This window comes from Myiozetetes cayanensis, unplaced genomic scaffold (assembly GCF_022539395.1).
Source record: "Myiozetetes cayanensis isolate MyiCay16 unplaced genomic scaffold, myiCay2020 scf1, whole genome shotgun sequence".
NCBI classification, from domain to species: Eukaryota; Metazoa; Chordata; class Aves; order Passeriformes; family Tyrannidae; genus Myiozetetes; species Myiozetetes cayanensis.
The window spans coordinates 7,629,331-7,645,040 of NW_026086604.1; the positions used below are offsets into that span (position 1 = coordinate 7,629,331).

Consider the following 15,710-nt stretch of genomic DNA (forward strand, 5'->3'; position numbering starts at 1 on the left):
AGACTTAACCAAAGCTTCAAACACAGTCAGCTCCTACTGATGGTTTAAGGAGATTTCAGGGTGAATCAGCTTACTTTGGCCCTGTGCCCAGAGCAGATTTTACTCTCACTGGAATGCTTAAGGCTTCAGCTGACTTCAGAAAAAGCTTTGGGAACAAGTGTGTAGGTTCCCTGTGCCACTCCAGGATTGCTAAAGACTTGTCTGAGGTTGATTACAAAGCTTCATTCTCCCTAGAATGGGAAAACTTTGAATGGGACCTGTAGTCCCATTCATTTGGACAATATTCAATTCCTGGGGCAGAGCAGGCATTCACATATGGTCCTATATCCTACTTAAAATTTTCTTTACCAGTGTGCTTAATGTATCCCCACTCCTTTGATTACTTCAGTCTCCACCACAGGTTGCCAGAGAGAAGAAAAGCTGAAACACATACCGCAAGCCAAATTTTGCTGTTTTAGAAATTAAATTTACAATTTGTTCCTGGGGTAAAGGATGTCTCTAGCTGGATGCCAAAGACACATCCTTTCTCCACAGCATGACCCTAATACAAGATACCTTTTTTGAGATCCCTGACATGCAGATACTTGATCAGCTCCTATAGCTGTTGAGAATGCTTTGAGTGTGACAGTGGAAACATTAGCTGGGAAGGGATTATCAGTGGGAGGAAAGATGTTTTTCATTTATTTCTAGTGTAAAAAAGGGGTAGAAAAGATGCCCTGGAGGAATATAGTCTAAAATGGGTTATTCATTATCTCAGCTGGTGTTTCTGAATCCTTGGCCTAGCTTCCACCTAGCTCTGATGAAACCTTTCTCCTTATCAGCAAGGACAACTTGGATTAGCATAAAAGAAAAAGTACTATATCCTTTTGTGCTGAAAATAGAAAGATACTTTATTTCAAAAAATATATAAATCATAATTGTATTAATGCCAAACAGAAAACATACAGTAAAAAGTTTTTTGTGTTCTTTGGTTGGTTGATTGGTTGGTTGGTTTGGGGTTTTATTTGGTTTGGTTTGGGTTTTTTGTTTGTTTATTTTTTGGGGGTGTTTTTGTTTTTGGGGTTTTTTTGTGTTTTGGTTTGATTTGGTTTGGTTGGGGTTTTTGTTGGTTTTTTTTTTTTTAATACAGTAATTTTTCTACCACTTTTATATTCACATTAAAATTATTTAAAAAAAAAAAAACACACATTTTTTCTATCTCTTTCATGTATTTATGCTTAGGAACATCATTGTCTCAGAATAAAGATCCTGGGGGACTGCTACTACTGTGTGTCAGGGCTGCCAGAACCTCGCCAAGATCATGCACACTGCTGTGTTGAAATGGGGCTCAGCATGATCAAAACTATCAGGTAATGTCATTTTTCCTCCCCATTCTTCCTGATTCATTCTTTCTGCCAGTGTCCTGAACTTCTTACCTGAGAATGCAGTTACTAGACTAGTAATTCTTACGTTGGATCAGAAACCTCAGGATTATCACTGTGAAAAGGGCAGGACTTTCTTGATCCATGTAGTGCATGGGAACAGTTACTGAACGGTTTTATTAACCTGTGCTGCTTTAGAGATGTAACACAATAGCTGTTGTGTGCACTGCAAGTGAGAGGTTTCACAGTTCTTGACAATTCTCACTTTGTGCTGTTGTCATTATCAAGAGGAGTTTGAGGAGGAGGAGGAGACCAAATTGCTTCCTATAATCCCTTTAATAAAATTAAACAATGATATAAACACAAAATAGACGGCTGTGGATATCCTTTAGCTTGGAAACTAGCTCAAACTCATAAGCACTGAGATTTGCCAGATGAGCAAATTTTACCTCTTAAATTAGGTTGGTGCTTAAATCCACAAGCACTGGAAGTGTTTTAATTAAGGGATGTGTTCCCATCATGTAAATATAATTATATTGCTGATAGATTATTGTATTATGTTGCAATTACAATTAATAATAACCTTGTTTCAGTAGTCCATGTGTAGAGCTTGACCAGTGAGTTACCATGACAGTGGCTGACATCTAATGCACCAAGAGAGGTTTACTCTATCCTTTTAATCCTTGTAATTTTTTATTGGTATAACATGTCGAAGTTCTTGAGTTTCTCATATCCAAATAATTTTTCTGTTGCTGTTCTCTATAAAATAGTGTAGCCTAACACAAGCATTCTACTCTTTCTGTGGATATGTTTCTGTCCAATCTCTTCATCTGCTTCTTTTCCAGACTGCTTTGCCCCTTTAATCTGAGTCTGTTTTATGGCATACATCAGGCAGTTAATGCATACTGCAGCTACATTACTGAGCTCTTAATAGAGAAAGAATTTGACAAAAATTAATTAATGGAAAATCTAACAGAATAATGGTTATGCAACAATGATATATAAGAAGGCTTGATTCAATTATCACAGACTAACTGTGAGGATTCCAGAAGCAAAATATTGATTACTTTCTGCAGTATTTAAAGTGAAATGAATTAGAGAACACAGTGATGAAAAGAAAATCTACCAGTGGTGTTAAAATTTCTTGGAGACACACATAAAATCTTTTGTATTTGCTTGGTAATACCAACTGCAACCAAACCATTGGAAGTTCTTTTCCTTCTAAGATGGTAAATGTCTCTGAATCTCCTTACACCTGTGCAATGAAGTCTATAACACCCTGTGCCCTTTCATGAGCCGGGTCTTGAAGGTAGTAATCCAGTAGAAATGATTCTCTATTTTTAGTATCTTAAATGAACAGCTATAGTCAGTTGGAGCCATGAAACTGAAGTCCACTGGGACTTGGGTCATCCATCCCAGAATAATTCCATTCAGATTTCCTCCAGTTTATTTGATAATCCCAGTATTTGGATTTCTGTGTATTCAATGAGCATGATTCTTTCCCCAAGCTTTTCTGTTCAGAGTATAGGAGTCTTATGTTACTTATCCTAATGTGTTCTTATATAGTTCACGAGGAGGACCAGTCCTGCCATGGAATATTAGAAATACTTAAGTCTACATTTCTGAGACAATTTAGAGTTACCTACAGGTTATTAATTAGAATTAAAGAAGTAAGTATTTTTCATAGTTAGGATGAAAAAAATCCTCTTTAGAAAACAGTTTTTATGATATTCATCCCTATGGAATTTTATCATATTTAAAACCTACTGAAAATGACATTTTGATGATTACAAAACTTTTTATCTTCATCTGAACTTTTTCCAAAATAAATATTTTGTGTTTCTATTCAACATATGATAAACCATCCCTCAGATTTGACAGCTACACTGAAGTTATAGAGACAAACATTTCTCTACATTGACAACAGGTAGTTGGTAACATTGGAGTGATCAGTACTAACACTTCTGGTGAGGCAGTGACCAAAAGACTTATGATGTCAGGGTATCATTGCTGAATATTCCTTCTAGTCTCCTTGATGACTTTGTGGTCAAAGGGAATAGAACAAGAATGACAAATCCATTGATGACACAACATGTAAAATAAATCTATATGGACGGGTTGTCTCAGAAGGGACTTCTGAGTGTTTTCATATATCTTGCATCCATACATCTAAATCGTTAATTTATTGTTAATCGAGAGTCTATATCTTGATTTTATACTCATATACTGAGGATCTAGGCTTGAGTCTTGCAGCTCTACTTCTCTCTTTGAAAATCAAAGGAATCGTTCAGAACTCAACAGAAAAATCCAAGAAAGGTCATGATTTTCTCTGTAGTGATTTTTTTGCATCACTGTGCCATGTTAAAAATCTTATAAAATAAAAGCTATTATTGTTATTCTAATCTTTCTTCTTGTACTTTGCTCCCTTAATGGTTGAGAACAATTAAAAGACAACTTTCAACCATGAGAAGGTTCCATGAAGTATGATATTTACTCCAAAGTAAGGCAGCTTTGCTCCATCACATTTGTGCATGAGCAAAAATCCTAACTCCATCTGTCTTGCAAAACCCAACATCCTCTAAATTCTCATTAGCTGCAACTGGAAATGCAAATTAAAATAAAAAGAATAAGCTTTTCATGAGGGGTTCATTTATTCAGCTGATTCTAATATTTTTTCACATGCAGCACAACTCTTCTTGTGTTTAATTTTATTGTATTAATGCCTGTCTGTGCTGACAGTTGATAGAAATGAGATACTAGTGGAATGTTTAGTCATCAGATGATAATGTTTCATTTTCACAGTTATCACCCAAGCTAAGTGGGTGTCAGAGATAACACCACCTTCTCAAATGTCCTTATTCCTAAAATCTCTGTGACTGGGAGGAGAGAAGGGAGGTATGTTGAGTGAGGCTCAGCTGCTCAAGAACTCTCTTTCATGGTATAAAAATGGAAATTGCACAATACCTATAACAGTGGAAATTCAAACAAACCTTTGTGCTGGTATATTTGATTGGTAAATCAAGGAGTTCTGAGTGGTTTCATTTGTTGGATTATTTCCCACTAAAATACCAGCTCGAAGAGTAATTATTATGACAGAATAAATAGTCTCAGCATACAATATAAACTAAACTCCAGAAATTAGATAACAGCTTGTCTTCATTAAAAGTCAGTAATTAACTACTAATATTAAGATAAATTCATGAGAGAAGGAAATAAAGGAAAACTAGAAAAAAAAAAACAAACAAAAAACCCAACAAAAACCAAACCAAACCAACAACAAAAAAAAAAACCACACAAAAAAACCCCACTCAAACAAAAACCCCACAACCAAAACTACCACAGTTATTTTAGATGATCTCATTGACTGACCTGGCAGGTTTCCTGTGCTTAGCATGAAGAAGCTGCCTTTAACTTCATTTGTTGAGTATTAACAAGAATCATGAAGTGATCACTGATTGTTAAAAGAGTTACTCAGGCAGTAAAAGATCCAGCAATTGTTTTCATATTCCATTATTAGCAAATCATTACTTAATTATATAATTATATAATAATATCATTGATCCAGTTCTGGATTCCTTCCACACATTATTTCTTCTCTAATGTACAAGGCTCTACCCATGACACAATGAACTCTGATTCATAGAAGAGATAATAAGTCTTCACAAAATCAAAAACTAATGCTTACCTTCAGTTCTGTGTGGTGGCAGAAAGGGACATTGCAAGATATTCGCAAGTTCAGCCTGCACTTTTCAGGCAGTTCTCAGAGTGAATTGGTTTCACACCAAGACTTGATCATATTGTCACCTCCACGTGTCTGTTTCAGCCACTGACTGAATGAAAAGAGCATCAGGACAGTTTGTCTTTCCCTGGTTTTGCTGTTGGATGTCTGTATGAACTAAACTAGGCAGAGATGAATAGGTTTATGTCTTTCTGAGACCTCTTTCCTTTGAATGTGCCACCAAATACCTTCAAAGTTATATTGACAAAATGGTGTAGAATTGTATATCTATATATATGTATATAACTATATAGATTTTATAACATAATTTTCAAATGAAAAAGCAGAATTCTAATAATACTGTGTGCAGTCCCTTGTAATATTATATTTTCCTGCCTCTCAGAGCAGAGTGAAATAAGAAACAGGAATGCAGCAGTACTTTAACTCTGCCCATGTTGCTATAGCATCCATCTGAACTCAGAGCAAGTCAGTTATATCAGTGATAAGTCTGACGATATGAAACTTCTCTAGATTGTAGTTTCTGCTGACACTGGGTTCCAGCTTTAATTTCAAGTTAAACTCACCCTGGAGCTATTTTAAACTGGCTTCTTGGGATAGTATCTCCTTTAAATTGTAAATTCAGCATGTCTTAAGTTCCCCTCCAAAGTGTTACATCCCATAAGTCATATTCCCTGAGCTGTACTCTTTAAAGTGTTCAGTAGTTTAGTGCACCCTGTCATGTAGCTTTTTTAAAATAATGGATATCTCCTTCACAAGTATAACAAAGTTTCTAGAGTCCTACTGAAAAGATTATTTACCTCAGTTCACCTACTATGCTCTCATGTCAGCACCAAAAAGCATTTGAGTTCATTTAGGAAAATTCCACAATTCTGCTGAGTCAAACCAAAAATTTCTCAATGTAACTGAACCTTATGATCATAGGACAGTTCAGTTTAAAGAGGGCATCAGGAGTTCATCCTTCTGCTCAAAGCAGGGTCAGCTAAGACCCTTATTTACTTCAAGCAAATACATAGACTTTCCTATTATATCTGCATGAGGATGATAGTGACTACGACTTGATGGGTAAATTAAACAGCCCCAGGGAGTGTTTTCTGTAACTAAGGAAAAGTGGAACATACTGGCCAACTCCATTCTCCTGAAATCTTTTTGCTTCCAAAATCAGGCAGCTGCATTCAAATTATCTACTAGAAATGGTCTTCATCACATGACCAGGGAAGAAACATTCTGGGGCTGTTTTAAGAATCTGAAAGCATAGACAGAACCTTGCACAGTTAAACTGGTCAGCACAAATGTAGCCAGTGTGTCACTTTCTGAACCTGCAATGTGTGAATTCCAGGGCATTCAGATTTTTGACAGCTACAGAAAAGGCTGAAAAGCAAATTTCTGGCTTTTGGCTCACCTTCTACATTAGTAAAGCTCTAATTAACAGGACAAAAATCAAATACCTATCAAAGGATGATGACCAGAATGAAATGCCAAGATCCAATTAAAATCAATGACTTTTTTTATCACTTTCTGGACCAAAATGAGATGAATGGCTTGAATAGCATCAGTCACAGTTACCTCATCCTGGATAAGATGTCAAACCGCTCATGAGCTAAACAGGGCTGCTTTATAGATCATCAATAATGCAGCTTCATGCATACACTTTGTCAATGTATTTGCAGAGATCCTGTAAAGTAGTTGAAACAAGTTTTTTTTATTAGAAGTTTCATTGACAGTTGAATAAATTTAAGAGAGAGAACTAAAAGATGTGGAACGTCTGAGCTTATGCAAAATGAATTCTCTTCATTTTTTTCAGTATCTAGTACATGCTGTTATTTATGAGAAGCTTTTTCTGAATTAATTAGAACTACTACTATTAATGAAGGTGATCCAAGCTTTATTGTTTCAAAGGTTTTAAGTGCTTTTTTCCTATGGTTGTATTTAAACAAGACCTCCTAAACTAGGTGGTAGTCTGGCTGTTAGGGAGTTGAATCTGACCATGATGAAGTCCCCTTCTTTACATAATTCAGAAATCTGTTTTACCCCACATCACTCCGAATTTTAAGGAAAAAGAATACTTATAATTCCATGGTTTTTTACATATTAATCAATCCCCTCACATTTAAACTACAACCACTTATTCTTTATCCAGTTTAATACCTTACAACAAAAGTTTAGTGAAGATTAATGTTTCCACAAATAGTTTTTCAACAGCTCTACTCTTTCTTGCATTGAAAATAATAAAGTAATATGAGCCGTACTAGATCAGTTTTGTGCTTTGATTCAGTCTTGGACAGGGCTTTTTAGATATAACTCAGACTGCCTTTGGCTCCATTCAGTCAGGTCCTCTCACGCAATTAGTTTCACATCTATCAACACGAGAGCACATTGCTGTGCAGGACAAGTCAGAGGAGGATGCAAAGACAGGGCCCTGCAGCTGCACCAGCACTGCAGAAGAGAAACAGAATGTCCCTCAGCCAAAGGGTGCAGGCAGGGAGCCAAATCCACACTGTCAGCTGATGAAGAGGTGAGATCTAATAATAAATAATGGCCAGTCTTCGCGAGCGAAGATCCGGGGAAGGTCTTTACACCTTCCAGCCTACGCATTGGATTTTTTAGGTGAGACACAGTGTGCGCGGAACTGAGCCCACCCTTTAATCCTAAGGTTCATCTGCCGGGGCCAAGCGAGCTTGGACGGTGGCAGCGAGGTCCTAAGGACCGTAGATGGATTGCCTTTTTACAGGGCTAACGAGCTCCATCTGCCCGGGAGTGGCCCTGACCGGGAATCGAACCCAGGCCTCCTGGTGAGAGCGCCGCGCCCTTACCACTAGACCACCAGGGGCTCCTCTGAGATCTGATATCACCTGAGCATCACACAAAAAGAGTTGCTGTGAAACTGTGAAAGACAACAGATAAGGTAAGGGGGATAGGATTGATGTCTCTTAAACACTGATAGGCTTGGGGCATTAACACCTCTCTAGGCCTATTTCACAGTTTGACCACCATCTTGGTAAAGAAATGTTTCCTAATTGCCAGGCTGAATCTCCACTGATGCAGCTTTGGACCATTCCGATTCATTCTAGCACTGGATCCCAGGGAGAAACGATCAACACCTCCCTCTCCCCTTCCCCTCCTCAGGAAGCTGTAGAGAGCAATGAGCTCCCCCCTCAGGGTCCTGTTCTCCAAACTAGACAAGCCCAGAGCCCTCAGCTGCTCCTCACAGGAGCCCTATGACAGCTTTGTTGTGCTCCTTGGGATGCATTCAAGGGCCTTCACATCCTTCTTTACAGGTGGGTCCCAGCACCGCACAGAGGGCTCCAGGTGAGGCCACACCAACACTGAACACAGTTGGACAATCCTCTCTTTTGTCCAGCTGTTTGTGCTGTGTTTGATGCACCCCAGGATGGGCTTTGCCCTCTGGGCTGCCAGGGCACGCTCACTGCTGTCTCCTGTTGAGCTGCTGCCCAGATCCCTTGCTTAAGGCAAACAACTGTACTGGGACTTATCATATGCCTGCCTTTCTCCAAGTTTCCATAATATGCAGGAAAGGGGAAAAAAGATAAATTTCTTATTTTCAATTCCTCACATTTTTATACAACTAGTTTCTCTCCATTTTAGAAGTCTTCTTTCTTTTTTTTATTTCCCCCTTACAAACTGAACTGATGCTCCATTGCCACAATGAAAGGCCAAATATTGAATGCAATAAGCAATTTACCCTTTTCTCCTCCAGAGAGAATCTGTCAAGGTCATGACTGAGACATCTGAGGCAATGGTAGTTAGCTTCAGAGCTGTGAAATAGAGCTGTTTATTCTTTGCCTGCTCTGTGGTGTGATCTTGCTGTGCTTTTGTTGACTTCAGTGACCGTAGAACTGAAAGTCTTTACAGAGAAACAGAAGCTTTGTTTGTAGAGCAACAGTAGCAGCATGATTTTCTTACCCTCAGCACACTATTCAAATATTAATGAACATGAGCTCTAACACTATTTCTGGTGCAAATAATGATTGTCACACAGTCAGAACTGGAAAAGTGCTGTCTTTTTCATCCCAGCGGATACAGCTCAATTATTTTAGTTGTGAACTTCCCAAGGTGATAGAGTCATAGAATCATTAAGGTTGGGAAAGACCTCCAGGATCACCAAGTCCAACCTTCAACCCAATACCACCATGCACACTAAACCCTATCACAAAGTGCCTACTCGTTCTTTGAACACTTCCAGGGATGGTTATTCCACCACTTCCCTGAGAAGCCTGTTTCAATGCTGAACGCTCTTTCAGGTAATAATTTTTATCCAGTATCCAACCTGAATTTTCCCTGGTACATCTTTAGGTCATTTCCCCTTCACTAGTCCCGTGGGAGAAGAGGCCGACCCCAAAGATTGTCAAACCCAACCTGATGGTGTCTGGCACTGATGTGCTGATATATCTCAGCACTGATTTGGAAGAATTATTCCTGGGTCTAAGGCACCAATTAAGGTGCCTATGGCTGAGTACAGTATCTGTGATCTCATATCAGAAGAGGAAGATACAATTTTAATACAGTAATATTCCCTTTATAATCAACAGACATATTAGTTGAAAACAGTGATGTGGCAAAGTCCCTCTTCTGGGACTGTTAACAAATATGCCCACATGTGTTTACTTTTGAGTGGTGAAATGGTCTTTGCCATCACACAGAATGGAATAAACTGATTTTAAACTTGCACAGTTATCATAAGAGAGTAAATGGTGTTCTGGTCGAATCTACTGAAAACAATTATGCAAAAAGTAACTCTGTGCGAAAAGTAACTCTGGAAAATCCCAATCAATAAAATAACATTTTTGAAAATTTGAAAATAATTCAAAAATTACAGTAAATAATAAAAGTATACACAGGTTTGATAAAAATAGTTTTCATACTCTTCCTGAATTGTCTTTTATAATTCCAAGCTAAAGGAGTCAATAAGTCCAACAAAATACTTTCATTCAGACATCTTTTTCTCTCCCCATCTGTCTCTTTCTATCTGACCAGGATAATAAGTGTGCCACTGAGCCATGCATGCAATTAATGATAAACTGACTTTTAGAGCCATTTTATCACTGCCTGTACTTTGCTACCTGGAAAGTTATCTCTTCATTTTACAGGCTAGGCTGCACTTTACAACAAGCTGACATCATTTTACATCACACCCTTTTCTAAAAGATATGGAAAACTGTGACATATGCTCTCATATGGTCTTTTTTCTTTCTGTGTGTGTTTTGTTAAACAGGTATGTTAGGTCAAGAACGAAGCATGACATTGACATGAGAATAGGGATACACTCGGGATCGGTTCTGTGTGGAGTGCTGGGCCTGCGGAAGTGGCAGTTTGATGTCTGGTCATGGGACGTGGACATCGCAAACAAACTCGAGTCAGGTGGAATTCCTGGGTAAGGCATCATGTATTTCCCACAGTCAGAAAACACTGCCAACACATTACACTGTTAACCTTGCCAATAGATTAACTGTCTTAAATTATTTCATCAACTATGACCTTTTTTTTTTTTTCCTGCTATTTTGTGGTTGGCAAGGATTAGTGAGGCTATAATCCAAAAACATAGAAATGGTCAGCTTGCAGAGGCATTTGGAAAGACATGACAAAAATATTTATTTTCCTTTGCCAACCTTGATTTCCTGAAAAAGATCAATTTTTGTTTTCAGCCCGTATAATACTCAGAGGTAGCCCAAATTTCCCAGTTAGGTGTTGACCATTCATGAGGCTTTCCAGGCTTTATTCTCTCATCCTTTGCATTCAAAGACTATCATGAGGCACAAGACTATAATTTGTTTTATTTCATAATGCACAAAGTGTGTGAAGAATTACATGTTCATAGGTCAATATGCTAATAACAAGTTGTTATGAAAAGCAGGCTCTCTAGGTAGTCTTTTAAGTAATTTGATGTTTTAGTAGATGTTTTGAGACTTTTTCTCAACCTGTCTGTATGTGAAAATGTATAGTTTTCCATTGAGCTGCCTAGTTTTTCTGTGTTTGAGTGTCTGATGCAGCTGGTTCACCTGGAATTTGAATGTATTTCTGCCTGACAAGGGCGATATGTCACACTAGTTTGGAAGCTGCAAATCCTAAATCTGAAGCAACAGTAGTGATTGCAGAAATCTTCTGTTCATTTTCAGTCCCAAATTCCACTGATGAAAGATGTAGAAAAATATCACCGATACAATTCAATTTTTAGCCATGGAATTCAGAAGTAATAGCAACAAACAGCTTTATGTAGAAAAAGTCTAAGGGACGCTGTCACCTTGAATGACAGAGATTTTAAGTCATCAGAACTGAATCATGTGCTGTACTCCCTACACACACATCAGGATCTGTCAGAGCTGTCATGTTCCCAGGAAGTTGGAAGGAAATTTGCTTCATATTTCGTAAATGCAGGCCCCTTCCACAGTTTTGTATAGTAAACCTCTATACTAATATATATTCTTGGAATCAGCAGAAAATGAAACACTGCATGCTCTGAGAACAACTTCTGTACTCTGCATATGCCACCAGTGTATAAAATTTCAAAGAAAAATTTCATTGCCTGCTGCTTATCCCACTTGGTAGACCTGGATGACTAAGGTGCTGCTTTGTTAACACGAGCAGATCACCTAAGTTCCACCATCCACACCTGCAAAAAGCATAATCTATTGCTGTTAATGTGTGCAAGTCATATGGCTATTAATGAATAACCCAGAAAATGCACAACCTTCCTGCAGATAAGATGCCTGGCTGGGTTTCAGTCTGTAAGAGCAGAGTGATTTCCACTCCTGGGTATCAGTGTGCCAGCATAACAAAGCCTGTATGTGACAGCAATCCACAAAATCCCTCACAACAGTGGTTTACATCAGAGTTTTCTAATGCACGGAGCAGATTTAACAGAGCACTTAAGTTCATGTCAGCCTCTCCTTACTTCTTTCTGCTGCCAGCATTCAAATCCCCCTGCTTACCATAATATCAAGATCATTCCCATTCCCAGAGCTGCTTCATCAGAAACGCTTCCCTGGGGTTATGACTGGTCCTGCTCCCACAGTGTGAAACAAGAGCAAAGATGAACTCCAACCCTTTCCTGAGGGCATAGTCAAGGGAGGTAGCTCAGGATGGGGAATATCCTTCCATGGAGTCTGAGAGCATGAAATAAGGGGTCAGCTCTTTCCCTCAGTGGCTGCATGTCACCCTGAGACCTCTGGAGCATGGGTGATGTAGGGAGAGATTGGCCCTGAGTGAAGCAGCATAAACCAGCAGCTCAGCTGCCATTGGAGAAGGCAATTACGAGCACTGAGGGAAAGCACTCATTTCTGGTTTTCTGAGAGGAAAACAAATGTGTCCACAACACCTGAGAAGGAAACCATGTAAGATCCTACAGTGTTATTTCAGTGACATTCTTCTACCAGGATCCAGTCTTCTGATAGTCTTTGCCTGGTATATTGAGGTATTCAACTATGGTATTGAGCTACATAAAACCTAATAAATAATTTTCCAGGATGTTTCAATGACAGTATCATCTAACACTTTGGGCCTGATATGTTTTCCACAGTAGGACAGGCTATAATCTCTGACTTCAATACTCAGGTTCCCTGTGTGCTGTATTTGTCTAAAATTAGAAAGATGTTTCTCCATTACACATTTTAAGTTTTTTTAAGCAAGTAGTGCAAAAGGTGAAACCAGAAAATACCTTTTTAATCTACTAACTATTTATTAATATTTGGTCCACTTAAGGATATTGCATCAATACCTATCTCCACACTCTGTTTAAAACTGTTATCATTTCCATTATAAAATCCATTTTCAGGATATAACCTTCCAAGTTATATTAGTTCAAACTAAGCACCCTGGCAACTAATGTATCACTTCCTTTTTCTTTCTTTTTTTTTCTTTTCTTTTTTTTTCTTTTTTTGTTTAGTTGGTTGGTTGGTTTGTTTTGGGTTTTTTTCTTTAATTTTATGTAATTACTTTACTTGAATCAATTTAGGCTATTTAGATTTCTAAGAGTTAGGAAATGTATTGTCTTTCTGAGAGGTCTTATACTCTGCCTTTAAAGTCCACGCCAAAATTGCTTGTATTTGAGAAACATTTTTAGTGGGTTTTATTGTAGTTTTACTGAGATTTGACTACAGAATGCTACTTATCTCTGTGGTCATTGTAGCAGCATGACTTCAGACAGCGAAAGATACACAAAACACGGGAAAAAACCTGAGACAGGTTAAAAATTGGCTGGGATACAAAGTTTTGATCTTTTAACTAGATACTGACATTTAATGCTTCACATAAACATTGGTTGTTCCAAATTCTGACACTCCTGGCCACTTCACAGTGCTTAAAATCAATGAGCATTTTATTTTCTGGAAACACATGCACATCATACATGCACCTATAGTCTTTTATTCCATCAGTATGTTATGGAATTTAACCCTGTAATAGCATCCTTTAAGTTCCAGAAGGAAGTTCCCAGGGTGCATGTTAGCACCATTTCCTTCACAGGAGACAAAGCAAATTCTGGTGCCTCAGAAAAGCATAATAGAAATAAGAAACAGAAATAGAAAATAGGAATAAGAAAGCTCCCCCAGGTTTAGTTGGAAGATATCCAAATTCCTACCATGTTGTTGCAAAATCTGAGCTCTTAAATTCAACTTTGCTTTTGCCAAAGCTTTTTGAGTTCATCACTTAATCTCTTAAGAGAAATTATTACCTCACTTGCCTTTGTATAGTTTCCCTATTTCCCTTATTCACTGCAGGTGCAATCAGACCATTAATTTCAATGTCTAAGCTACCTCAGGTAACAGAAGGAAATTAAAGAGTTTCACATAAATTGGTCTAATGCATGCCATATATTTTTCTTTCACCATATGAAGTGCCAATTTTCATTCACTCTGAATACCATTTTACTCAGGAGGTCTCCCATTAAACTATTACTGTGAGTAAAGGTGTCAAGTGTGAATGTCAAAGGGTTTTTTCCCATGACAGGACTTTGTCACAGGAAAGTGAGATCATGAGATCCTATTGATATGAACCTGTCTAGAGAGTACTTGCCTCCAAATGAAGTTCCTGGGTTCAAATATACTATTTTGAATACACGATTTTAATTTTCTTCATAGAAATCATGGTACACAATAGAATCCCTTCTATTTATCCATGATGTTAAACACTATGCAGAGCTCAAAAACTCCTTCTTACCTATGTGTACTAGAGCACAATCAGTATTTGTTGTTCCTTATTTCACTTATGCAGGAGAATTCACATCTCCAAAGCCACTCTGGACTGCCTGAATGGGGATTATAAAGTTGAAGAAGGGCATGGCAAAGAGCGTAATGAATTCTTGAGGAAGCACAACATTGAGACTTATTTAATTAAACAACCTGAGGAGAGTCTGTTGACTTTGCCTGAAGATATTGTGAAAGAGGCTGTCAGCTCCTCTGACAGGAGAAACAGTGGAGCTACGTTTACCGAAGGATCCTGGAGCCCTGAACTTCCATTTGATAACATAGTGGGAAAACAAAACGTAAGTCAAACTTCCTTTAATGTCATCAAGTATAAATGCATGCTTGAGTGCATTTTAATAATGGAGGCCTCAGAGGAGACGAATTCATCTTTAACTTTTATTCTAACACATACTGTAACAGCAGAGGATTAAACAAATTGTTTCAAGGCAATTCAGTCGTTCTGAACTGGGGAAATGTCAGTGGACCAAAGGTTTTGGGTTTGTTTTTTTTTTTTTCCAACTAAAATTAAATACCACAAAGCTTAGTTTTAATTGAACCAGTCCATGAAAAAGTAAATTAAAAACAAAGCTAATGTTACTAAACTATCTGGGACATTCTAGTCAGAATGTATATCTCATTGCATGGCTTCACTGTGCTGTCATCAAGTAAAGGGATGAGGGAAAAGATGTTTTACCAAAGGAAAAAGCATAGTATACGTTATTAATATAGGAGGGAAAGAAAAAGATCTACATTTAAAAAGCACCTTGTGAAAACAGATTGTGCATTTTTCACTCTTTTTCACAAAAAATACTAAACCTCATACTCTAAGACGTAGTTAAGGTTCACTAGCAGATGAGTTAGGCTCTCATGTCATGCATAGCTCAATAGAAATATGAGATAACAGCAACTGCTGCTGATCAGATCTTTTCCAAAAACACTGCATGGCTAGTTGCTAGCACCCTGGAAACCAGAAATTCTTGTGCAGTAATAAAAATCATTTTATGAAGTCTCCTTGATTAGAGGAATTAAAGATGGAAAGATTGAAATGCCCTCAGACTCCACTCTTTTCACTTCACTTCAAAGACTGATAAGTCTTTATGAAGCAAGGTCAGCTAAAGCTTTCTTCCATTTTCTTTGAGGGACCTGTAATGATATGATATATTCCTTCTTCTACTGCACATCCTTATTCCTACTTGTCTGAACCGTCTGTTGAACCTCAAGCATTGTTGTGTGGAGGTCTTGCTTTGTCAGCTGGCTTCTGCTTCTTACAAATGTGCTCAGAAGTGATAAAATTTCACAGTCAATCAGCCCATGGCAGTGTCTTTGTCTCTTCAAACTGAACTTGAGCATGGCATAGTTTATATAAAACACCTGTTTTTATATATGTTCTGTACATCTGTGTATCTGCATGTACGC

At 37.9% G+C, this 15,710-nt stretch overlaps 1 protein-coding gene across 2 annotated transcripts in view; it reads left to right on the plus strand.

Moving 5' to 3' along the window:
• ADCY8 (adenylate cyclase 8) overlaps nt 1-15,710 on the plus strand; it is a 122,291-nt gene that overhangs the window by 60,744 nt on the left and 45,837 nt on the right. For both annotated transcript variants that reach the window (XM_050307046.1, XM_050307055.1), the window contains exons 5-7: nt 1,222-1,349; nt 10,331-10,489; nt 14,323-14,593. In XM_050307046.1, coding sequence (XP_050163003.1) covers nt 1,222-1,349; nt 10,331-10,489; nt 14,323-14,593 — 558 coding nt within the window. The remainder of the gene's footprint in view (nt 1-1,221; nt 1,350-10,330; nt 10,490-14,322; nt 14,594-15,710) is intronic.